Raw genomic sequence first — 27,269 nt, 5'->3', positions numbered from 1 at the left:
CTAAGGCCAGGAACCCATTTAAGGCTCAACTTAGATAAAAAGATGAACAAGATTAGATTCTTTCCTCGAACTTTGAATTGAGAAATACTGAAAAAATAAAATATCACTGGGATCAAGATGCTGGCAGTGATGAAGTTGAGAGGAGGATATGGTAGGCCAAGGGCAAACAGAACCTATGAATAAGAGGCTTTGAAGCGGACTGCTGATGGAGTAGAAACTGAGGGAACCAGCTTGCAGCAGGCATGAAAGATAGGATGGGGGAAGCAGAGACCTGGGCAGGGGCGAGGCTCATTGACACAGAACTGGAAAGGAAATCTTCATAAACTTGGGTTGCTTTGGTTCATAGAGCCATCCTGGACCCATAATCACCCTCAGGTCCCAGATTTGTTATAGCTTGGGATAGTTGTCGAGGGTTCCTGGGTGAGTTCATTAATATAGTTAATGTACCTGTGTGCCAAGCAGCTGAAAGAATCTGACCAAGTCACTATTCTCTGTCTTATTGTCATAATCTTGGATGCAGAGCTTTGGGATGAAACTCTGCTTCTGCCACTAACTAATTTTGAAACCTTGGGCAAGTTATTTGAAACATTCTAATATTTCTCTCTTCCCCTGTAACGTTAGACTATTAGCATCAATTTTATATATCTATTGCATATGCATCACAAATATGTTTCTGAGACTGGAGACATGAGATACATATACTAAATTACGTTTTTTAAAACTATAAGGCCCAGTCTGTTTTTGACCTATACTTGTAACTTTTACTTAGGCCATTTTGCACATTTTTGATCTATCTCTAAAAAACAGCCAAAGTGTTTGGTAGACCATACTGTGTCTTTAAAAAAAAAAAAAGACTGAGGCCTTCTGCCAGGAAATTTGCGAAGTCTTATAGTTATCTAATTAAAACCACCATGGCACATGACATCTTAATGTCTTGTGATCAAATTCTCAGGGTCTGAGACCCAAGAAGAGAGTAGATTCCTCATATTGGAGTGAATAGCATGTTGTCATTTTTGAAACTTCCCACTGCTTTGTCTTGTATAGTCATTTTCTTAGTATCCTAGACTTTTAATATTAGTTTTATTAAGACACACCTTATGTGCTTATCTGAAAATAATCAATTTTCTGTATACAGAGACCATTTTGTGTTGAGTGCCATGGCTCATGCCTATAATCCCAACACTTTGGGAGTCTGAGGTGGGCAGATTGCTTTAGTCCAGGAGTTTGAGGCCAGCCTGGGCAACATGATGAAATGCCGTCTCTACCAAAAATACAAAAATTAGCCAGGCATGGTGGCGTGTACCTGTGGTCACAGGTACTCAGGAGGCTGAGGTGGGAGGATGGCTTGAGCCTGGGAGTTGGGGCTGTAGTGAGCCAGGATTGTACCCTGCACTCCAACCTGGGTGACAGAGCTAGACCCTGTCTCAAAACACAAAACAAAACAGATCATTTGTGAAAGTTTTCAAGATGCTGGTATGGTAGGACTCATTAATGATTTAGCCATGGTATTAACATATTTTATATAGGCTTTCAAGTCTTGACTTGGCTCTTTACAGTGGCCAGTAGATTCCAGTAGAGCCCAATGAATTTATGTAATTGTAGATAATGTTTATGGAATACTTGCTGTGTGTCAGATGCTGTGTTTGGTGTTTTGACACACAACCTCATTTAATCCTCAGAATTAGATGAGGGAGGGTGCTCATATGCTTCTTCTTGTAAAGATGAGGAAACTTGGGCCAGGCATGGTGTCTCATGCCTGTAATCCCGGAACTTTGGGAGGCTGAGGCGAGCGGATCACCTGAGGTCAGGAGTTCAAGGCCAACCTGCCCAACATGGCGAAACCTTGTCTTTACTAAAAATACAAAAACTTAGCTGGGCGTGGTAGCAGGCGCCTGTAATCCCAGCTACTTGGGAGGCTGAGGCAGGAGAATCGCTTGAACCAGGGAGGCGGAGGTTGCAGTGAGCCAAGATCATGCTACTGCACTCCAGCCTGGGCAACAGCAAAACTCCATCTCAAAAAAAAAGAAAAAAAGATGAGGAAACTGGGACGTGAAAAAGTTAAATAATGTGCCCATGTTCACACAAAACTGAAGAATTTTACCAGCTAATTTGGAGCCAAGGCTTACACAATATTTCAAATACATTGAAGATTGATTATTATGATATGAGATAAGTAGAATCTGAGTAAAGAGCTTAAATACTGCACTTAGGTCAGAATGACCTGGGTTCAAATCCTGTCAGTTTCATCATCTAAGCCCCTCGCCTCCCCACTGACTTTTCACTTCAAAACTGCTTTTGGACTCAAGCTCAGACTCCTTATGTAAAGTTCAAAGGCTCACTACAGTTTGATCTCAGTCTTTTTTTTTTTTCTCCTGGCTTGTCTGTAGCAGGGATTTTTTATTTCAGTCGTAGTTACTCAGGGGATGTCTTTGTTTTAGGGAAGCTGTTCCATTCTATCTTTGGTATGAGCTTGAGTAGGCCTTTGTGCCTCTGCCCGTATTTTAATCTGTATTGTCTCGTGTCAGAATTCCCTTCCTTTTTAAGGCTGAATAATGTTCCATTCTGTGTATCTACCACATTTTATTTATCCATTCATCTGTTGCTGGACACTTGGGCTATCTCCTCCTCTTGGGTATGGTGAATAATGCTGCCACAAACATGGGTGTGCAGATACCTGTTTGAGTCCCTGGCAAATTGTACTTTAAAAAAATATTTTAAAGAAGGTATTTTAGCTTAAAAAAAAAAGAAGAAGAAGAAAGAAGAAAGGTGGTAGCTGGGGGGGCATTCAGCTATCACCTGAAACCTGAAATCTTATGTCACTCTTTGGGGGAACTTCGCTTTGCCCAAATCATGCCCATCTTTTTGACCGCTCAAGCTCTCTGTCTTCTCTGGAGCTTTCTTGGACCTCTGCAGTTCATAGTGACTTTTATCTAAACCTGGAGCACTCATTAGACAGTAAGATAATCAGACTAATGGCTCATTTAGCCAGGAATCACACCCTGTTTCATCTGTTTTAGCGTCTAGAGTAGTTAACTCTTAAATTTTATGGTTTTCTATCTAAAAGACTCACTTCCTAAGCTATATTATAAACTCTCCAGGCACACAGACAATGGGAGCTTCTTTTCTTTCCTACTATGCCTAATATGATGTTTTGCATAAAGTTAGCCCTTAATAAATTTGTTGCTTGATTTTAAGTGGTTTGTAGCCTAAACTCAGTCTGTCCATCAGTGTGTGATTGTGCAGCCTTGTGATGGGTTATTCTTACCTGAATCCTGGCCCATCCTGGATTTAAACTATAGGTTGGTGAAAAGCAATTGCGATTTTTGCCATTGGAAGTAATGGCAAAAAGTGCAATTGCTTTTGCACTAGCCTGATGCTTTAGAGGCAAAAGTGACATAACTTGGAGACTCCTGGAGATTCAGACCTAGAGGACTCTTATACCTTCTTTAATATTTCTTTGATGTTATTTTAGACTAATTCATATTAAGATATTTAAATAAATAAATATTGCCTTTTACATTGCCACGGTCCTGATTTATTTCTCTGAAGCTAAAGAATGATTATGATTAGATCTTTTCCTTTCCTGTTTTGTTTATTCCTGGTGGTAGAAGGATTTCTCAGGTGGTAAAATGGGAGGCTTTTGCCTAACAGAGGAGCGCTTGATTACACAGTAGTTGAAGATGCTTTGTATGGCCTTGTGCAACGCAAGTTTCCTCCATTCTTCTTGTATGCTTCTTACCAAAGCTTCCCAGGCCCTATAGACAGCATGGATTTGTATGCTCTGATGAAAAGAGAATAGATTCTTGTCTCCTTGTCTTGATTTCACTTCTGCTAGCTAATGTGGTCATATCACTTAACTTCTTTTTGCTCCTTTGTTATGGACATTGAAATAGAGAATTTGTATCTATCTCTTCGGGATTTGGGAGTAGTTTAGTAGAAAGGTGCTTAAGTGTGTATTCTATGCCAGCTGTTCAATAGATTGAGGATGAGTTTTTAAGGAATTCCAGAGACATGTAAACAAATAAGTGAAATTCATCCTGAAGAAAATAAGGAAGCAGGTAAGTAGATAGATTGGATGGCTAGTTAGAGCCCTAGCAAGCAGAGGCTTTAAAAATAGGTTTTGGGAGAATTTGATATTTTAAAAAAAGCATCAAAGTACATGATGGCAAAAATAGGTCATTATGGGATTTTCTTACATGTGTTTTATGGTTTAGTTATAAATTTTAATGTCGTATGGGAAATTGAAATGAAAACTTTCCGGGTTTAGGGCTTCTGAAGATCTCTATCTTACCCAGTGAAGAATTATAATAAAAAAGATACGAAAACTATTCTGACTTATTTTTTTAAGTTTTACAGACCTGGAAACATTCTGACTTTTCTGTGCATGTATGCTAATATTTCATTTATCTGGCTTTGCAAAGTAGTGTTTCACATTATTGAAACTCTCAACATATTAAAGCTGTGCTAAAATATTTAACTTTTTGGTTAGATAGCATTCTAAAATGTATTGCATATATCCTTGTCATCAAAAACAGAATACACTCATTTTGGCCATTGATTGTTACCCTGTGTTCCCAATTAATGCCATAATAAAGCAGTCAGGGCCAGCTAAGCCATGGGGTATTGGGTCTTACTGTAAACATTTTTATACTTTTACAATTATCTTCATTACTTCTTACTTATTTTCTTTCTTTCTTTGTCCCTCCCTATTCTTCATTTTCTATTAGTGGCCATTGTTTCTCTGCTTACAGAGGGAGTCTTAATCTGGTATATCACATGTATGCAGACTGTGTGTGTGTTTTTCCAAAGAGAAGAGTCATCACTTCTGTTGGTGTCTCAAAGGGATCAACAGTTAAAGAAAGGTTAAGGAGTGCTGTGTAGCACAGTTTTTTAAACTGCAAGTTTCATATCATTAATTGCTCATGGAAATCATTTAGTGAGTTAGGGCCAACAGCTTTTTAAAATTTTTTAAGAAATATTAGAATTGAACAAAAAATATCGATGTATCACATATAGTAAAGGGTACTTTTGATTTTGTGAAGTTTTCTCTCTTGTGTATGTGTATGCACGTAAATAGACATACACACACATACTTGGTTGCAATGAAAATTTTCTTTCTTACAATGAGTTGTAATCAAACATTTGAAATACACAGCTGTAGTATGGCCCTTTTTGGCTCTTCCAGTTTACAGATGTTGCTGCAGTTTTTCTGTAGTCTATTGAGACTATGCCAAGAAATGTGGCTAGAAATGTGGCTAAAATGAGAGCAAGGCTAGAAGGAATTTTCTTTTGTTTCAGAATTAATTCCATAGGAAGGAATATTTAAAGGGGAAGGTGAGGTAGACGATAGGCCAACAGCAGCACTAGCAGGTTATTGCAATTGAGAGTAAAACCTGGTGCTGTGAGTCTGGAAGGTAAGGGCCACAGACATTGGTTTTCAACCCTGGGTCCACATTAGTTTATGTTGGTTCTCTTTAAAAAAAAAAAAAAGTACTGAGCCCTGGCCCTTCCCTATACCATTGAAGTAGAATCTCTGAGGATTGAGTTCTGAAAGAACTTTCTTGTAGAATAAAACACATGACTTTCAGTTTATATTTTGACTACTCAAAGGCTTTTGAGTGGTTTGGAGAGTGGAGGTGGCTAGATTGAATGTCCTCCAGAAAAGACTTCTGTTTTCATGGTAATTATGCTAGGAACACTCAAGAATTAACTGTTTTGGAATGCTAGAGATAGTTGAAATAGGAAGGTCGGGATGGTTTTGACTTAAGAATGTTTGTACATTCTTGATTCGATGTCTGCCCTTGAGAAATGAAATACAACCTTGCTATCTCAATGTGCTACTTATAGAAAGGTAGAGCTTTTTCTTCTCCTCCTTCTCTTTTTCTTCTCTTTATTGTTTGCTTTCCTTCCCTCCCACTTCTCTTTCCTTTGTTTTCCCTTCCTGGGTGTCAGAAGCTGTCCTGCTGAGCAGTGGAAGGGAAAGAGCTTTTCATTGTCATGTTAGTGGTGGTGTGGACCGGAGAGCTGAGGTTCAGAAATGTGGAGCCAGTGAGCCCAGAAATGGCTGGGGTGGTTATAATGAGTTGGTTTACTATCCTTCTTAGAGCATGATGCAACAAGAAAATTCCAACTGTAAATACTATGCAGTTGTTTGTTAAAAAAATGACCTCTCCAGGGTGCAGGAAAACAAGGTACCAGTTAAGCGGACTATGTACCAGGGATATAGACCATGATTCCACAGGGGCTCTCCTCCTTGCCAGAGACAGCCTAGAGAGGACAGCAATGAAGAGGATAAAGAAAATCAAGGAGATGGGTGGGCAGCCACCTCAACTTTGGAACCGCTGCAACTTCAGTTAGCAATGCAGACACCCAGAAAACCCTAAACCACAAGATGGCAAAGAGACAAAAGCAGTCGATCCACCAGCTGAGAATTTGTCCACTCCCGAGGCTGAGCAGGGCAGGGCTGAGAAAATGCTGGCTTACCATCTCTACCATTATCTGATTTAGTCATCCAACAAGAAGAAATATGAAATTCCAGCTGTAAGAAATGAACCAAAGATTGGAGCTGAAGACCTTAAGTGTTTGCTTTTTGCCTGTTGACCAGATAAATAGAACTATCTGCATTATCTATGCAGCACGGGTTTTTATTACTTTTACCTATAGACATCTCTTTTTGGTAATAACCAACATGTTTTTTTTTAAAAGCCTAGTTTTTCTCAATACGCCTTTAAAGGTTTTTAAATTGTTTCATATCTGGTCAAGTTAATATTTTTTAAGAACTTCATTTTTAATTTGTAACAAAAGTTTACAACTTGATTTTTTCAAAAAAGTCAACAAACTGCAAGCACCTGTTAAGGTCTTAAATAATAATAAAAAAATGACATCTCATTCACAAGTTCAAATGTTAGTTGATGTAAAAATAAACTGTCTGGTCACTATCGTTCTGATCCTTGAAAAGGAGATTTAATCTAGTGCTGTAGTTAACCTGAATGTAGAATTGGTACAACTAGAATAGAATTTTAAGCTCCACCCAGTTATCAGCTGCTATCGGGAATGTCTTTCTGTGTCTCAGAGAAAGGAGAGATGTGACTTTGAACATTTGAGTTATTCTACTGGCGCATGTAGTAATATTTAAACCTTTTGCTAATGCACATAGAACTTCAAGGAAGAAATCCATGAACAGGGCAGGTATAGGACGAACCTGTTAGGAGTTCAAAGTTAGAGGATAAAGAGGATATCTGAGCTGTGTAAAGTGGAATGGAGAGAGAGCATAGTTTCTTTTAATGTTTGCTTATTTAGGTGGATAAAACTTGTCCTGCTTGGCACCATTTTTAGTTGGTTGAGTCATGTAGGTATTGATGAAAAGAGTCAAACTCCAAAATATTTAAAGAGATTTATTCTGTGCCAAATATGAGTGAGCATGGCCCATAACACAACCCTCTCAGATCCTGAGAACATGTGCCCAAGGTGATAGGGACATTTTAGGCAGAAGTGAGACTTCAGTCAAATATATTTAAGAAATACATTGGTTCAGTCTAGAAGGGTGGAACAACCAGTGAGGCTTCCAGGTTATAAGTAGATTTAAAATTTATCTAATTGGCAATTGGTCAAAAGAGTTATCAATAGAAAGGATCAATAGAAAGGAATTATAAGAGGTTGTGGAGACCAAAGTTTTATGATGCAGATGAAACCTCTAGGTAGCTGGCTTCAGAGACAATAGGTTGTAAATGTTTCTTATCAGACTTAAGGTCTGTGTTGATATTTAATGCTGGAGAGGTGTAATGAGGCATATTCCACCCCCACTTCCCATCATGGCTGGAATCAATCTTTCAGGTTAAATTTTAGAGTACTCTGGCCTAGGAGGAAGTCTATTCTGATGGTTGGGGGGCCTTAGAATTTTATTTTTGGTTTACATAGGTGTATCAGTTACTATTGCCATGTAGCAAACTACCTCTCAGAAATTAAAGGCTTACAACAGCCATTTATTTGCTTGTGATTCTCTGGGATACCAAGTTAGCCTGAATTTAAGCTTTATATATTTTCCATTAGTCTCACCTGGAATCACTCATGTGGCTTTAGGCATCTGATGTCCTTACTGGGGCTGGATGGTTTAAGATGTAAGACACATGCACATGTATTTGTATTGCGGCACTAACCACAATAGCAAAGACTTGGAATCAACCCAAATGCCCATCAATGATAGATTGGTTAAAGAAAATGTGGCACATATACACCATGGGATACTATGCAGCAGTAAAAAAAGGCTGAATTCATGCCCTTTGCAGGGATATGGATGAAGCTGGAAACAATCATTCTCAGCAAACTAACACAAGAGCAGAAAACTAAACACTGTATGTTCTCACTCATACGTAGAAGTTGAACAGTGAGAACACATGGACACAGGGAGGGGAACATCATACACTTGGGCCTGTTCTGGGGTGGGGAGCTGGGAGAAGGACAACATTAGGAGAAATACTGAATGTAAATGGCAAGTTGATGGGTGCAGCAAACCACCATGGTATGTGTATACCTATGTAACAAACCTGCACGTTCTGCATATGCACCTCAGAACTTAAAAGTATGATTTAAAAAAAGAAAAAAAAAAAGATGACCTCACTCATGTCTAATAGCAGGCTATAGGTCGGGACACCTTAGCTCTCCACAGGACCTCTCTGACAGGCTAGCTCAAGCTCATTCACATCGCAAAAGGAACTAAACCACAGTCATAAAAAAGGAGAAACATCCTAATCCACAGATGCTTATCCGGCCTCTACTTGTGTCTCATTTGCTAATGTCCCTTTGATTAAATCAAGTCACATAGACAAATTCAAATTCAAGGAGTGGAGAAACTGTGTTTAAAGTAAAAAAGTCATATTTCAAATGGGAAGTGCATGCAGGGATGGAAAGAGTAGTTCTGGCTGGTTTTACAGTCTACCAGAGTCAAATGACATTTAGGGATTTGTTCAATGGTAATGTTATTGGAAAGGGATCCCAATCCAGACCGCAAGAGAGGGTTCTTGGATCTCACACAAGAAAGAATTTGGGGTGAGTTCATACAGTAAAGTGAAAGCAAGTTTATTAAAAAAGTAAAGGAATAAAGAATGACTATTCCATATGCAGACCCATTTTTATGGTTATTTTTGGAGTATATGCTAAACAAGGGGTGGATTATTTATGGCCTCGCCTTTTCAGACCATATAGGGTAACTTCCTGACGTTGCCATGGCATTCGTAAACTGTCATGGCACTGGTGGGAATGTGGCACTGAGGATGACCAGAGGTCGCTCTCATCACCATCTTGGTTTTGGTGGGTTTCAGCCGGTTTCTTTACTGCAGCCTGTTTTATCAGCAACATCTTTATGACCTGTATCTCATGCTGACCTCCTACCTCATCCTGTAACTCAGAATACATCATCTTCTGGGAATGTAGCCCAGTAGGTGTCAGCCTTATTTTATCTAGCCCCTGGGTAAAATGGGTTGCTTTGGTTCAAGATGGGGTCGCTCTGGTTCAAACACCTCTGACAGTAGCACGTGGCATACAGGCTGATTCAAATGCTAGGCACTGAGTATGGTATATTTGGTGTTACATTTCAACGCAAGAATAATTATATGTGTTTCAGTGGTTCGTCCCCTCCAATTAGTGATGAATGTACCCTGTGTGATTCGGTTGCTTAGTTAACAAATATTTATTGTACATCATCATGGGCCAGACACTGTTCTAGATGATGGAGATGCAGCTGGGGGAAAACACACACACGGAACTCGGTATGTGTAGCAGTCACAAGGAACAAAAAGAAACACAGCTTATTAGTATGGCTTTTGATTTTGAATTGGAGCCAACAGAGTTTGTTTCTATGCAAGAATGCCACAAAGGCAGATTTTTATCAAGAACTTAACCACTATGAAGTTTGGTTTTAAAGAGCAACCCAGTAACCAGTTTCTCTGCAAACAGCAAATCCATATATTTTAGAAACTATTGTATTCAAGAAATTACCTGAAAAGGAAGAAGGATTCAAATAGTACTTTTCTACTTCAAGAAGGCTGATTTTTTAACCAACAGATGTTAAAGAAATAACCAATGGCTATATTTTCAGATTTACCAAGGCTACTAATCCTAATGTATTATTAGCTAGAAGCTATTCAGACAAGTATTCAGTGTCAGTAATCTCCCATCTGATGTTTGCTGTGACAGTGTCATTGGGAGACATCTCCCATCTCCCAGGTGGGTTGCAGTGTGAGGACAACCAGGAAACCTTGAGAAAGTCTTGCTGTCGTTTATCAGGCCAGATTAATTGGGTGCTAGTGATAGAATGTTAGAAGTAAATGTGAAAAATTACATGGGAACTGAGAATTTTCTTTTACAGCAGCAATCTTGTCTTCCCTTGACAAGATTATATTCTTATAGGATGAAAGTAAGTGAGTGTGTGGGGGGGGGGGGAGGGGAGGGTGTGTGTGTGTGTGTGTGTGTGTGTGTGTGTGTGTGTGTGTGTATCCTGTTCAGTTTTCCAATTTGGGGGAAAATCCTTCATAATTTATATTGTGACCCCTGTAAAAAAAAAAAAGTCAGCAGAACATTTCTGCGTTCCTTCATGTTCTGTTCTGTTTAATTTTCTAGAAAGATCGGACAATCTTTCTGAATCCCAGTGGTGGTAATACTGGAAAAACTTGTTGCTCTAAAAATGCTAACTTTTGTGGGATGGCATTGGAAAGGTGGGAAGTTGAAGGTCTTTTGTCCTTTTGTTTGTTTCTTTCCTTTATGAACCTTTTTCTTTTTAAAAGTTTTATTGCTCATCACTTTATCACCTCATTTATCACTTTACCACTTTTGTTGGCATCTTTTTCTCCCTTTTCTGTCTTTATGATGTTGAAACTGAAGGGGAAAATGGAACTGCCAAGATAAGTTACAGTTAAGTGACATTTGCTTGTGTCATTGTCCTTGGCGTTGCACAAAAGGAACTAAACCAGCATCACTGGTGCTGCCAGGAATTTAGGGTCGAAGTAGAAAGGTAGAGAAATTGTGTTCTGGTTTAAAGTTCAGTGAGAGGTTAGTGCGTGCTAAAATATGGCATTGATCCCTCAGAAAGTACATTTAAATTTTACATTAAATGTAAATTTGACATTAAATTTAAATGTCGACATTAAATGTACTTTCTGGAAAGTACATTTAAATTTGACACTAAAATTCTGATATTGTAATATATTAGATATAATGAGATTATGTTGTTTGAATGTCCAGGAGATAACTGCAGCTGTGGTTCTGAATTTAACGTGATCTGAGCCCATTGTAGAAAGATTGACAGACTTCCAGAGGGCCAGTTCCAGAGGGAAGGCCCTATGAGGTGTGGATAGAGAGGAGGGGAACCCTGGGTTACTGTTGACTGAAAAGGTGGATAAAAATGAGGGAAGAAGGGAACTACAGCTCTGTCCAGAATCAGGGAGAGCATGGCTCTTGCTTACAGTTAGCTTGGTGACAAAATTTTTGGAAAGTATAACAGAGCTTTGGAGAACTCTTACCCATAATCATAAATTAGTTCAGAGTTTTATTTTTGAAAGGATTTAAAATATATAAATGTATGGTTTCCATTTATCAGCAAAATGAATAAACATTGTTCACCATCTGTCTTCAGAGATGTAAAGCATTCTTAAAAAGTATACAGTGAATGGTGAAGCAGAACTAGTGTTGATTTTAAAAGGTCAAAACCAAACGACACTAAAGCTTAAGACGTTAGAATACATCTTGTGTATTATAATGGGCGTGTTCTGTTCTTTCTTTTGCAGACATACATTGGAAGTGTGGTTATATCTGTTAACCCATACCGATCTTTGCCCATTTATTCACCAGAGAAAGTGGAAGAATACAGGAACAGAAATTTTTATGAACTGAGCCCTCACATGTAAGTACTGTACTAAAGCATTAAGTTTCTCTTCTACTCCAGAGATGTGTAGCTGACAGATGTGTGCAGCTGTCTCTTTTGAGTTTCAGGAAAATGTTTTTGTCAGTTTCTTTTTCAAAGTTTGATAAAAGTATGAAGATGTTAATTGTTATTTATTTTAAATTAAAAAAAGGCAGAATACTTCATTTGACGTCAGACACTTCTGAAATATTTGGATTCAGGATGTAAAATATTTTCTGTTCAAACTTCTGTGCAAGTAGCAGCTGCTACTAATTATTTTTGCAAATAAAACAGGAATGTGCGTTGTTTATTATCATAAAGAGCCTAAGCAGCGTTTTCATAGTCTTGTTGGGCCAAGAAAAATCCCAAGTGTTGGGTTGTATGATGGTGTTTGGGTAAAAGGACCAAAGAATACCTTCCGTTTATAATTTTTGCAGACATCATTCCCAGATACGTGGGATAGGCCAGTGATTTCACTTTACCTGGAAAGTCGCTTGTTTCATTTTTCTGAAGAAGGCCACTTGTCAGTGGAAATGATTCCTTCACAGTAGCTGTAGATTCTGTTTGTCTGCTCCTTCATAGTTCTTTGTTGACGTGCTTATTAAGAGATACCAAAATGATTCGGCCACTTTATGCTACTAGAATTTTGTTGTCTAGTCTTTTTTTTTTTTTTTTTTTGAGACGGAGTTTCACTCTTGTTACCCAGGCTGGAGTGCAATGGCGCGATCTCGGCTCACTGCAACCTCCGCCTCCTGAGTAGCTGGGATTACAGGCACGCGCCACCATGCCCAGCTAATTTTTTGTATTTTTAGTAGAGACGGGGTTTCACCATGTTGACCAGGATGGTCTCGATCTCTTGACCTCGTGATCCACCCTCCTCGGCCTCCCAAAGTGCTGGGATTACAGGCGTGAGCCACCGCGCCCGGCCGTCTAGTCTTAATGACTGAAACACAACACTGGAAAAGTTTTTTTAGATTTGGTAGATCAGTGGTAGAACCAGGTTATTCGACCCTAGAACTTTCAATTCCCCTCCAATAAAAATATCTGAAAAAGAAAGTTAGAGGGAGAATACCCGGAAAGTATCACAAACAATACCTTGAACTTTTTCTTTCTCAGGTTTTGTTACATTTTAGTGTTTCAAGATGAATTTGTTCACTACATTCTCATGTCCACTACTGGACATTTACTTTTCCTTTTCTTTAAAGAAAAGGAAAGAGAAATATGCTGAGTTGGGCCAAGTTGTGTAATGAGTTGAGACCCTCAGACTTCTCCACTTGTTGGTTAGGCAGAAACATTTCCTGCCTTCTCTCCTATGGGCATGCATGCATTTTACCAGAATCCATGCAGTTACGATTGTCAGTTGCTGCAAGTGGTGCATGGTGTCTTTTGGAGTGGAGTTGGTTGATGCAGCACAGTACCTGACATGCAATAAACTGTTGAATGCAGATTTAGAATATTTGTGAACTGCTGGTGAATGTGGGCTGGGACTAATGTATACAGAAGTGCCTGGGAAGGTGCCAGTCATTTTACAAAGCTATTTTGTTCATTGTTACCACCGTTGCTATTACTTTTTTGCAGTACTTTTTCTCTCAAAACAGATGATATGCTGCAAATAACCCCAAATCATCTCGAAATGCATGTAAACATATGCGCATGTAGATATTGATGAGGACATGTTCAGAAAATGTCTTAACTGTGGAAAAGATTAATTGGTCATTGGCATATTGGTAGCGGGGCATTTGAAAATGGTTAAGCTGCCAGCTTGGGTCACTTCTAGAGTTGAGACATTTTCAGTCTCTTGAGTGCAAGCAGTAGTTCTCAAAATAAGACCGTTTTATCTCCCAGGGGACAGTTGACAATGTCTGGAGACATTTTTGGTTGTGAAACTGGGTTGGAGGGTGCTTGCTGCCAGTGGGTCAGGGGTGCTGCTAAGCATCCTTCAGTGCACATGCAGCCCACACTAAGGCATTACCTGTTAACCATGTCCATAGTGCCAAGGCTGAGAAACCCTGAGCCGAAGTGAAAGAACCTGCAGAAGGTCTTCATTATGTCCTAGCAGAAAGGATTTTCTCTGTATGATTAAAGATTGGCTTTATTAATTTTGTTAGAACATAAAATCTAATAACTAAGGAACATATATATACCACTGTCCAGATGCTTATTTTAGTTTCTCTTGATAAACAGCATGCAGTGATGTATTTGGGCTGTTTGAAACTAAAGATTATTATTTAAATGTAGGCAAATGGTTATTAAAAACTAAACACTATATATTTAACCAGTCAAGCAGTTTCTGATTATTCAGTTTTCTTCTAGAAGTAGATAGTACAAGTGATCCTGTTTCATTCTGCCTTAAGACAAAGAAAATCTGAAATTTGTTTTATAAAGTTAACCTGGTAGTTAAGCCCTGTGATGACATACTTTATTCGATACCTGAATATTTTAAATTCTAGACCTCGAAGCCCCACTTCTCAAAATATGTTGCTTGGACCAATTGTATCAGAATCTCCTCCAGTGGCTTATGAAAAAATCTGGTTTCCTAGATCTTAACTTCTGATAAGCCAGGAATCTACATTTTTCACAAGGTTTCTGGGTAATTTTTATGCACATATATGTCTGAGAATGTGTTGCTTTAGATCTATATTTAAAATGTTTTTCTTTCTTAGCTACTTACTGTAATTTGTGATCTTTAACAATAGTAGTAGTAATAACAAAAATATTTATGGCTAAGATTTATTAAGTACTTACTATATGTGGGTACTGCTCTAAATATTTTCTATGTTTTTTTTTCTCCTTTTATTCACTATCCACCTGGAGATAATATTTTATATGTTTTATAACTCATTTCATTCTCAAAATAATCTTGTGAGGTAGGCACTATTACAAATGGGGAAATTGTCACAGAAAGATCAAGAAACTTATCCAAAGCCACACAGCTGGTGGGAGTGGAGCCGGGTATTGACATCAGTTGCCCCTCTTGGTTGGAAATGGGCTTGCCATTTTCATGACAGGCCTCTTCCTGTGTACTTCCACCCCACTACCCTTGGTGTGCCTGTGTTTCTGTACCACAAACCCTCCAGGATAATCTTGACTATGCCTCAGTTTACCTCCAGCAGTTGTCCACATACTCTTTTTGCATTTTCAGCTTAAATCTGCCCTCTGGGAATGTTTAGATATATAATATTTGAGTAGATAGAGAATGTTTAGAAGTCTATTCTAGATCATAGAAGTTCATGCTCCAGAATATACATTTTTATCCTGGCACCTAGAAGATTCCTGTAGGAGGCGGCATGGCGCAGCTACTCTAGTTCACACCCCTCACCCCCAGGGAAAAGAACCATCACCAGCACTAAAATAAAATACATTCATAGTGTGCTTATGATAAGAAAAAGACTTTTTACCATGGCTTACAAAGCACTTACATGATGGGCAAGGTACAGCTTTACTAATGCATCCGAGGTTGCCAGATCCCTCTCATTCCCCCTCATCTTGCTTTGTTCTCTCAGTTCCCACCCACCCTCACCTCATTCCCTCCCATGAGCGCATCCTTGCACATGATTCTGTGCCTTCTGCCTGGAATGCTTTTCCCTCCTTCACCAAAGCAACTTGTGTTCTCCCTTCAGACCTCAAATTGCGGAAGAACTCTTTAGGGAGGAACTTTCCTCACTTGCTCCTCGCTGAGGCTAGATTTATTGCTTTTGCCACATTTACAATTTAATGTTTTTTTTAAGGGATGAGTTGTCTAAGAATTTAATAAGGGTTCATTTAAAAACATGTCAAACAGGACTCGAGTTCAAGTCCCAGTTCTTCCATTTACAAGCTGTATAATCTTGAGAAAATTACTTGAAGAAACTTCAGCTCAGAGAAATTAAATAATTTGCTTATTCAGTGGGAAAATAATTATTAATTAAGAGCTGGGATTTTTGTAAGGGCCAAATATGTAGTTGATATTTAGATAATATAATGATCTAATATATAATAAGTGCTTAGCATGGAATCTGCCGTAACTTTGTGGGAAAGGAGAGCCGCTTCTACTAACAATGAGAATTATAGCAATTGCTGTAATAATAAGGTGTGTGGGACACACTTCCTGCATCTCCCATGCTCTGTCTCACTACTTTCTGCATGGTGGGACATTTGCCATTTCCTTTAATGTATTTTCCTGCATTATTCTTTGTGAATGTTCATCTTTGACAGTATTTTGAAACAGGGTCAATGCTAACGTGGTTCCCTACTAAAACAACCTGGCATTCTCAAACAGGATGTTTGTGATGTTAGAGGGTAGGTAAGATGACCTTGGCTTTTGATGCATTCTAACTATAAACATTTCATGAATTTAGTTTCCCGTTTGAATAGAGAACAACTTAAGCAGCTGCTCAGACTACATACTTTGAAACTTTGCCAATTAACTTACACAATATTACATTTGAAATTTACTTGTTAAAATTTTTTTTTTTTTGAGTTGGGGTCTTGTTCTGTCCCCCAGGCTGGAGTGCAATGGAGTGATCTTGGCTCACTGCAACCTCTGCCTCTGGGCTCAAACAATTCTCCTGCCTCAGCCTCCTGAGTAGCTGGGAGTACAGGTGCCCACCATCATGCCCGGCTAATTTTTGTATTTTTAGTAGAGATGCAGTTTCACCATATTGGCCAGTCTGGTTTCTTGGCCAGGCTGGCGAACTTCTGACATTGTGATCCACCTACCTCAGCCTCTCAAAGTGCTGAGATTACACATGTGAGCCACTGCGCCTGGTCAGGTCTTTTCTTTTCTTCCTTTTCTTTTTTTTTGTTTTTTAATAAAGAGATAAAGTCTTGCTATGTCGTCCAGGCTGGTTTCAATTTCTGGGCTAAAGAGATCCTCCTGCCTCCTGAGTAGGTGGGACTATAGGCACATGCCACTGTGTCTGGCTTACATTTGTAATTTAATTTGAGCTGTATCCACTGTTAGTCTGCAAAAGCACCCAGATACTTTTGTAATTCACATGTTTTTAAAAGTGTCTGGAATTCATCTTTCTTTAAATTTTAGATAATTAAAAAATAATCCCATTCTGTGTAAATGTATGACTTTCAGATCATGGAAATGTATAGATTGGTTTCTTACCTTTTTTATTTTCTAAAATGGCTTTCTGTTATCATTTGTGGGACTGTTAGTCCCCCAAACATGTAACTCCTCAGCTGGACTCCTTCTCTGCAGCTCCTTTCCTTTTCTGAACTCCTGTCCCCGTTATGTGTTAAGCCACACCTTTGAGCAGAATATCATTGGGTGGCATCCCCACGGAAATGTGACTGTGCTGTGTGGCAGAGTCTATACCACCATTTGCTTGTCTAAGTAGGTAAGTGATGTCTTTCCAGTAAGATTTTTAAGTTATTTGAAAGTAAGAAATGTAAACAATGTATTCCAGGGAGGACTTAGTACATTTCAGAAAACTTAGTAACTGGATTCACTGAGAACTGCGTCAGATTCCCAAATAGCATTGATAAGGAAAGGCTGAGAAGGGAGAGATGAGGGAAATAATGAAACTACAGGTTGAGCGTCTCTAATCTGAAAATCCTCAATCTGAAATGATATGAAATCAGGAACTTTTTGATTGCGACATGACACCCCAAGTGGAAAACACCACTCCTGACCTCCAAATGCAGTCAAAATGCTGTCATGCAACATAGAATTGATTCTATTCCCCAAGATAAAAATAAAGTTACCTTCAGGCTATGTGTATAAGGTGTATATTAAACATCAGTGAATTTCGTGTTTAGACTTGGGTCCTATACCCAATATAATTTTGTATCTGCAGATGTTCCAAAATCTGAAAAAATTTGAAATCTAAAACACTTCTAGTCCCAAACGTTTTGGCTAAGTTAAAGGATACTCGGCCAATACTTAGTCTCCTTCCACTTGGTTGAAATAGCACGGTGACAGTGCACCTTCAGCTATTTTAGTTCCCAAATCCACTGGCCTTTTTTGTTGTGTGATTTTGACCTTGCAGCAGTTGATGCAGTTTATGGCCAACAGATGGACCTTCTAAAATCAGATCATGTTACTCCCCTCCCTAGAAACCTTCACAAGCTCCCTGTTACTCCCAGTTCCTTTGGCCTCATGTTCAAGACCCTTTGCAGTCCAGCTTTAGCGCTCCTCCCTGCTCTCCCCCTAACACACTCCTCTCCTTTGTGGAATCTCCTTTTGAGTTAGAGCCATTCATGTCTTCTCCTTTCCACGTCTCCTACCCTATACCTTTTCTCCATTGTTAAAATCCTGCCAGTCTCCTGTGGTCGTCTGAAAGGCATGGTCAGCCCCAGCATAACCCACAAGGGACTTGCACTGCCCTGAGTTATCAGACCACTCATGTGGCCTTACACACCACCTCTTCTTACTATGGCTGAGTGGGTGTTGGTGTCACCCTCTTGAATGAGATAGAAGCTTCTAGGTTAGAGTCTTTATCCTGCACATCTCTGTGGCTGTCTCCAGTGCTTTTCTCTTAAGAGCTCAACAACCGTAAAATAAAAGAGATTTTAGTGATTTTTCATTACATTTTACCTGTGGTATAACTGGGCGTTCAATGAAATAAAAATGTACTTGATTGGATATTTGTGGAGTTTATTCAAAATTTCATGCAGTATAATGAGAATTTTTTATTTTTTAAAGCAAAAATATTTTTATGGTGCTCTTCAACTCTAAGTATTTGTTTGGAGGGAACTCACCACTAGAAGAATATCTTGTGGCACCTGGCAACAAGCCCTCTGGTGATCATAGCCCAGGAATGATCTGCAATGTGTCCTTCTTAAGTTAGTATATAATGTGATGGCCGTATTACCTTAGGCATTGCAATCACAATGTGAAGCAGTCTTTCCCTGTTAGTAAATGAAAAACTCAGCAACAAATGTTAAGACTTAGAAAAGTGGCTTACAGCTTTGAATAATTTCTGGTTACCCGCACTAAAAAATGGGTAAGTAATTAGTGGGGGGATCTGGGATGGTGCTAATGTCAGTTGTCCAGCTGTGAGCCCTCTGTCTGTGGACTCTTTGACCCCTACTTTTGGGCCAGACTGATTTTTCAGGACCACATGCCATTGCCCATGAATGATGTTGCTATAACGCTTGTGTGTTTTGCGGCCTTGTTGATCCTGTTACCATTTTACTCCGTTCAGAGCGAACCAGAATAATGTTATAAAGAACATTTCTGGCTGTATCTCAAAATGTACCCGTGCTGTGGTTGAGTCTACAGAGCTTAGGTTAAGATTGCAGGGCAGAAGACTGACATATTATTTCTTTTACATAGTCAGTATTTTTCTCCGCAACAGAGTTGAAATTCTGTAAATAAAGTTGTGTTTATTTGGAGATTTCTTATGACAGCTAGATTCTGAATTCTCCTGTAGAGGTTGCTTGTGTAACTGGATGTGAAAGTGCTTTCTTGGCGGGGGGGGGGTGTGTGCGTGTATGTGTTGATGGGATGTCGCCGAGCTGCTGTGTTATTTCTTTCATTTTACTTTTGGAATAGTTGAGCCTTCAAATTGATCCAGTACATCTCCAAAAATAAGTTGCAGAAAAGGGTTTTATGCTTTCCCATGTAGCATTCTTTTTATTTATTGCTGTAGGAGAGATGTTCATTTACTGAGCAAATATTTAGTGAGAGCCTACCGTGTGCCAGGCAGTCTTTTAGGCAGTGGGATACAGCAGTGAACAAAACAGATAAAATTCCTGTCTCGTGGGAGAGACTAAACTCCAGCTTAAGTATTTAGAAGTCAAGATGGTTCACATCATTGGTTAGGAGGGAAAAAGGGAAGAGGAGAGGAAGGGAAGCTTTTGTAAAAGAAAAGATTGAATCTTAAAGGATATTCTTATAAAACCCCCTCTGAGCCATATCTAAGGCAGTGTAAGTCAATAGATGACAGGCTGTGGTCTGCAAGGCTTTGCATCTGTCCAGGCCTCGGATCTACACAAGTAGCCTGTACACAAGGGAATCAGAGCTTTGTTTGCTTTCCAGCTTAGATGCCTTAAATAAACATCTCGTGTGTAATGACACTATCTTGAAAATAGCCCAAATTACCCTTTTCCTTTTATGCATGACTGTCATGGGTCAAAATAAGCAGAAGGCAGGCACTGCGTTTGCTGTCAGTCTTGGGGGATATTTGTTTGATTCTGGACAACAAGGATTAGAAAACTTCTTGACACGGGTGAGTTTCATATCAGCAGTGCAGCATCCATGGGGTGGTCAGGCTCCGCTGTTGACTTGACAGCTTCCTGAGGCTGGGTCTGCAGTGGGAAACATCACACCTAATCAGCTTCTGTAAATGCTCTACAGATTGAACTTCATGCCTTTCACTCTCAAAGTTTTCTTCCCAGTGTATTGCTTTACTGGGGCTATTTTCAAAACAGTTTCTTTTCAGGATATATACTCTTAACAGAAAGAGACCTCAGCTAATTTTTCTTCCAGATCATGAAGCTTTTAAAACTCAAGTAGGAAGATTGGTTTGATGCCAGCCTGATGTTTTTATCATGAAAATTGTTATGATGTAAGAATACATTTGTTAATTGAAAAGTATTTCTGGTACATCTGGGCAGTTTCAGAATCCTAATTTCTAGGCCCCCAATTAGAGTTTGTATCCCTTCTCACCGAAGGCACATCTCAGACTCGAAAGAGATTATCGTATAAATGTGGTTTGTGAAGCCAAGCCTGTGTTCACACCAGCATATGTGATAATTTCAGTGATATAATCTTAAAGGGAAAAGTTTGGTTCTCAGCAAAACAGCTGCTTCCTGCCAAAATGTAGCTGGCCTTTGACAGGCTCTGAGAAGTTCTCCAACACTTTGGAAAAGACCCATTTCATCTGGAGAAGCAGCACTAAGGCCTCAGCCTTGAGAAGGATTAGTGTAATTACTTCATCCCTGACAGAGAGAGCTACACTTGGAACCCACCTGGGGAGCCCTGTCCAGGGAGGAAGGAGGGGTGCTGGCCCCACCCCTTTGTTGTTGAAATTGGAATCTTTGCCATGGTCTGTTGCTGGGATTGGTGTGGCAGGGTAGGTAGGGCCAAAGGAGCCCTGTGGGAGTTTGAACAGGGGCTGACAAAAGCTGGTCCCCAGCCAGCCAGCCCAGGGAGTTAGCAAAGCCAGGGATAAGGAAGGAGTTCAGCAGAGCGAGTATGAGGCCCCACTCATGAGACTGGGGAACTGAGGGTGGAGATGGGGCCACCACAGGGGCAGAAACTCACGTAGACGGGAACAGGCCCAGGCATACCAGCCCCAGGTTCCAGTTCCAGCCTGTCCTAGGGATCCCAGATTCCCAAGTGCAAGTGATTGTTCATCCATCCGATAAACATGATTAAGCATCCACAACATGTTGAGGTGCTGGGAATACAAAGATGAATTTGCCCTTAAGGATTCACAGGCTGGTGTGGGAGATAGACTGATACATACATACAGAAGGGAGAAAGCGGCCATAAAAAAGGTGGGGCGTGTCCAGGTTTGCCCTGGACAGCCCGTGTGCCTCCTGTTGTAGCTGTAAGGCTGGTTGCCTCGCCATCGTAATTATGAATAGAGCTCCTTGCACTCACAGAAGAGGCTGAGAATGAGCAGTAAGTGGTGTGGTTCCCCTGGAAAATTAGGTACATCCCTGCCTGAGGAGCTAGAAGATGGGATGGGGGACCCTTGGGTGATGAGTTTGCCGCATGGATGAATTTTCTAGGCTCAGGAGAGAATTTTCCAGTCAGAGGGAACAGTGTTGACTTAGTCATTCATCATACATTATTTGAGTGCCTACTATGTGCCATGTAATAGTGTAGATATTGGGGACACAGTGGACAAAAATCTTGGCCCATTTGGGCTTACATTCTAGCACAGAGAGAGACAAAACACAAGAGAAGTTAATAGAACAAATGATATTTTAGATTGTGACAAGTGCTGTGGAGAAACTTGAAGCAGAGAAGGGGCATCAGGGCTGTGGGGGAGCCAGGGGTGGTTTACTGTTTTAAAGGGTAGCCAGGGAGTACCTTATTGAGATGTTATATTTCAGTATCATCCTCTAGGGGTAAGAGGAAGAGATGTGTGATGTGCTGGGAGAACAACGTTCTAGGCAGAGGCAACAGCAAATGCAAAGGTCTGAAGGGGAGACAGACAGAGCTAGAACAGCGTTGCACGTCAGTGATCTCAGTGCGTGTGGCTCCTGAGGTTGGAACGTGGAGTGCAAGCTGGGAGGTGCAGATGAGGTGGAAGAGGAAGAGTATACCCAGGTCATGAAGAATGTGTGCGCTAAAGACTTTTAAGCAGGTAGGCAGAGAGATAAGATCAGCCTTGGGATTTGAACTGCTCTGGGTGTTCAGGGAAAGAGAAACTCAAGGAGAGGTTTAGGTTTAGGGACGTGGTAGACTTTTGCAGTAAGGGACAAGGACAGAAGGCTCATCTGGGGATGAGAAGGACACTTTAGAGGCAAATCCACAGGATGCAGTGGCTGACCAGAAGAGCTGAAGAGAGAGGGAGAAAGGGGGATCAGAGGCCAGTCACAATTCCTGGCTGGGATGGAGAGATTCAGAGTCCCAAGCAACCCTGGAATTGAAATAGCCTGGAGATAGTCTTATGAAGCAACCGTGGGTGCCCAGAGGAGCATGGCTCCAGGTAATTAACAGCAGATAATTGTATGTTTCTAATATCATTTCTGATACCAGGTGTGTGACTTTTTCCCCCCAACACCAGTTGTCTGACATTAACTGGGTGTCCAGCAATTCAATTTGTTTACTGGAAAGGGGTCCCCCAAGAGAAGGTTCTTGGATCCTGTGCAAGAAAGTATTCGAGGTGAATCTACAGAGTAAAGTGAAAGCAAGTTTATTAAGAAAGTAAAAAAGTAAAGAATGGCTATTTCATCCCATGAACAGAGCAGCCCTGAGGGCTGCCGGTTGCCCATTTTTATGTTTATTTCTTGATTACATGCTAAACTAGGTGTGGCTCATTCATGAGTTTTCTGGGAAAGGGGAGGGCAATTACCAGAACTGAGGGTTCCTCCTGTTTTTTAGACTACATAGGGTAACTTCCCAACGTTGCCATGGCATTTGTAAACTGTCCTGGTGCTGGTGGTAGTGTCTTCTAGCATGCTAATGCATTATAATTAGTGTATAATGAGCAGTGAAGACCACCAAGAGGTGAGTTGCTTCACCATCTTGGTGGGTTTTAGCCAGCTTCTTTACCGCGGGCTGTTTTATCAGCAAGGTCTTTACAGCCTGTATCTTGTGCTGACCTCCTATCTCACCCTGTGACTAAGAATGCCTAACCTTCTCGGAATGCAGCCCAGTAGATCTCAGCCTTATTTTATTGAGCCCCTATTCAAGATAGAGTTGCTCTGGTTCTAACGCCTCTGGCAAATTCAGTTCTGACACTAACTACACAGAGTTAGCATAGACCACACAGGTCAAAGGCTTAGTCCTACCTACAGGAGTGTCCCACTTCAGACACCAGCCACAAATGGGGTACCCTGGCTACTTATACTTCTGCTCAGCCATCCCCACACATTTGGGGGTTTCCATGATCCTCAGGTTCAAGAATTTTGCTAGAACAACTCACAGAACTCAGGAAGACACTTTTTTTTGTTTTAACATTTACTGATTTGTTATAAAGGATACAACACAGGAACAGTCCACTGGAAGAGCTGCAGAGGGCACAGTGGGGGGTGTGTATGCAGAGCCTCCATGCACGCTGGGAATACCACCTTCCCAGCATGTCAGTCTGTTCACCAATCTAGATCCCCTTATCCCCACCAGAAAAAAACAGAATCGTGCTCAAGTTTTTATAACCCAATCTCTAGCTCCCCTCCCCTCCCTGGTGGTGGGGAAGTGGGGTTGAAAGTTCCCCCCTTCTAATCACCACCTTGGTCTTTCTGGTAAACATTCCTATCCTGATGCTACTGAGGGGCCCCACCTGAGTCCCCTCATTTACATAAACTCGGGTATGAGTGAAAGGGACTTGTTGTGAATAATACAAGATACTCCTATCACTCAGGAAATTCCAAAGGTTTTAGGAGTTCTGTGCTAGGAACCTGAGACAAAGACCAGATACACCTCTTCTTATAAGCATAGATGTGGACATGTGTATATATTGTTCTCAAGAAGTCATAGAAAGCTTGTCCTGAAATACTTGAATGCTGCCTTCCTGAAGCCAGGTTATTGTTGGAGTTTCTGTATAGAATTTTAGAAACTGAATTAGTGGACCACCTTTTTCCAAGACATGTCTAAGGGTAGCAACAGTTGAACTCAATAAACATTTGAGTGTTGTGTGCCCGGGATCCCATCCAACCCCTCCGAGCCCTGGAGGACTTCTCTTATTATCTCCGCTCTGTACTGCGTTACCTTTTTTCTTTCTTCTTCCATTCCCAGCAACATAACGTGCTGCAATGTTTCTCTTGAGTTCACATCTCCTAGCTACCACACCATTGGTTTTCTTTTATTACCAAACTATTTGAAAAGTTGTGTCTGCTTACTGTTTCTAGTTCATCTCTTTTACTTTTGTAAATCACTCTGATTGGGCTTTCATCCCCCACTCCACTAAAACTTCTTTTCAAGGTCATTGGTGACCTCCATGTTATCAAATCCAGCAGTCAATTTTGAATCCTCCTCTGTCTTTATCAGCAACATTTGGCAACATGACCACCTACTTCCTGGAACCCTTTTAAAATTTGGCTTTCTGGCCTCCACACTTTCCTGTCTTTCCCCCTCACCTTGCTGCCTGCTCCATCTCCAGCCTCAACATCCCCTCGACAGGGACTCCCCTCTGGGACCTTTGCTTTTCTCCTCTGTAGGCACTATTTTGATGAACCCACGTGGGCTTCAAATACCCTCTGTGTGCTGACGATGCCTCCCAGATTTAGATCTCCACCCGGATCTCTCGCCTGACCTGCAGGCAGTCCAGCTGTGTTCAGCTCTGCAACATCTCTTTGGCTAAAAGCATCTGAAACCTTGGCACATTTCAAACCAGACTTAGGATTGCCCCACTTCCTCTTCTCTTTCTCACCTTGTTCAGTGGCAGCATCATCCTTTAGTTACTCATGGCAAAAACTGTTTTTTCCTTTTCTCCTACTGCACACTCAGTCCATCATCAGGTCTTGTGCATCCCAGCCTGATCAACCTAACCACCCATTGCCACCGTGCATGCCCAGGCCACCATGCTCCTTTACTTGGATTATGGTGGTAGCCTCCTGTGTCCCTGTTTCAACTCTCCTGTTGCCTCCTCCTCCCTCCCCTCAACCCCTAACTTTCTTTTCTCCATTAATGTTATGGCTGCTACCTAGAGTGATCATTTTTAAAGATCTCCATCAGATTGTTTTTCTTTGCTGCTCAAAAACCTGCAGTGGCTCCCTCGTGGCCTGCATGGCTCCACTTGATCTGGGCACTGGCCACTTCCCTCTCACCCTCTCTCCCCAGCCACACTGTCTTCCTCGGCGCTTCTTGAACATGCCACTTTCAGCATCATTCTTATGCCATAGAGGGGCTGACTTGCTGTCTTACTGCAGTCAGGAAATGGCTCAGTAGTCAGAAAAACCTTCTCTAACTACACTCCCTGAAATAGCAATTTCTGCCTCAATCACCTGTTATTCACTTAGACTACTTTATTTTTCTTCAGAGCATTTGTTCTTACCTGACATCTCACCATGGGCTCATTCGTTTGTTACTTTATTGTCTTCTGCATTTGAATGTCATCTCTGTGAGCACTTGCACTTTGTTTATTTTACCATCTCTGTATCCACAGTAATAAGAACAATGCCTGGCATAGAGCAGCCACTCCATAAATATTGGTGGAGTGAGTGAATGAATGAATGGATTGGCGGGGGGTGGGAGGGCTGCTATTTGTTAGAAACTGTAGAAGACATGGTTTTTGTCTTTAAGGATCGTCTATTCTAGTTGTAGGTTGCAGGGGGCTACATAAGCCGCATTTTAATATAACAGTATACTTACAAAAAACAAGTTGGAAGCACAGAAAAATTGCTGGGTTCAGAAATTCTGAAGGTGCCACTTGTGTTGAGTCTTAAAGAAGAAATTCTTTTTTTGTTGTTTTGTTTGAGACAGAATTTTACACTCTTGCCCAGGCTGGAGTGCAGAGGCGCGATCTTAGTTTACTGCAGCCTCCGCCTCCCAGCTGCAAGCGATGCTTTTGCCTCAGCCACCCAAGTAGCTGGGATTACAGGCATGCACCACCATGCCTGGCTAATTTTTGTATTTTTAGTAGAGAAGGGGTTTTACCATGTTGACCAGGCTGGTCTCAAACTCCTGACATCAAGTCATCTGCCCACCTCAGCCTCCCAAAGTGCTGGGATTACAGGCACGAGCCACCATGCCCGACCCAAAGAAGGAATTCTTGAAGTAGGTGTCTTTTGTAGTTTATAGAAGATAAAGCAAAAGACTAGTTTTGGCTATGGCATATGGCCCTGAATTGTCAGGAAAGGGAAATGGTATTAGAGTTGAGAATGTAGAGCTATTTTTTAGTTTTAATAAAACATTCCAATACCAATCTGCTTGAATCATTGGGAAGATTGAAGGATTATGAAGGTTATTCCAAAGTAATAGGAGGAGAGTTTGGGATAAGGAAATTACTTAAAATTACAAACTATGTGTCTGGAAAAATTGCCATCTTGCATTTCAGTCATCAACCAGAAAAAAATGTCAGACTTGTTAAATATGCCTAAATGTGTATGTGTCTAAATGTGATGTTTTAATGAATGAGTGGTGAATGATTTAATGTTGAAATGATATAAGTGTAAACAGATGTTAATTCATTTGTTTTACAGCAAAACTTGTAGTTGCTATTGGTGATGAGTCACAATGTTATTTAGGAGGGGCAGCATTTGCTATGAAGAATACTTATTTTAACCTTTATTAACCCCTACAAAGCCCCGTGAAGCCCTCCCCTTAGGATATTAGTGTTCACTGGATGCATAGGTGATCAGCTTGAGATCCAAAAAGAATGTCCTCATATCCTCAATTACAGTAGGAACTTCATAAGCCTTATAGATGACTTAGCCTACTTTCATGTAAATTTAACAATAGAGGAATAAGTTAGAGTATATACATTTTCTACTAATCTTTTTCCTTCAGTCCACATCAACATCCAAAACCTAGGAAGCACCTGGAGGGAGAGATGATTGGGGTGGTTTGCACCATAGACCTCTACCCTGGGAAAACACATGCAGGCATAATCATAGGTTACCTGCGGAAGACCTTAGGTTACCTGCTTAAGACCGGAGGGTTTCATTTCTACTTTTATCCTCTATATTTTCATGAAGGATGGGTTGCTAAGGGCTCACATTTGGCCATGCAGTGTTGCTGCTGCTTCTATCTATATTTATAATTGGTTTGGCCATTATTAATAGCAGAGGCTTATGCATATTTTTCTCACGTGAATAGCATTACGGA

The 27,269-nt window shown here is 40.6% G+C and overlaps 1 protein-coding gene across 7 annotated transcripts in view; it reads left to right on the top strand.

Moving 5' to 3' along the window:
- MYO1B (myosin IB) overlaps positions 1-27,269 on the top strand; it is a 185,816-nt gene that overhangs the window by 40,448 nt on the left and 118,099 nt on the right. For all 7 annotated transcript variants that reach the window (XM_064373229.1, XM_064373227.1, XM_064373228.1 and 4 more), the window contains exon 3: positions 11,778-11,893. In XM_064373229.1, coding sequence (XP_064229299.1) covers positions 11,778-11,893 — 116 coding nt within the window. The remainder of the gene's footprint in view (positions 1-11,777; positions 11,894-27,269) is intronic.

The sequence above is a fragment of the Aotus nancymaae genome, unplaced genomic scaffold (genome assembly GCF_030222135.1).
Source record: "Aotus nancymaae isolate 86718 unplaced genomic scaffold, 86718_ANA_hifiasm-v0.15.2.pri h1tg000008l, whole genome shotgun sequence".
NCBI lineage: Eukaryota > Metazoa > Chordata > Mammalia > Primates > Aotidae > Aotus > Aotus nancymaae.
Note: the sequence above shows the minus strand (reverse complement) of the source record. Positions and strands in the feature narration are given on the sequence as shown.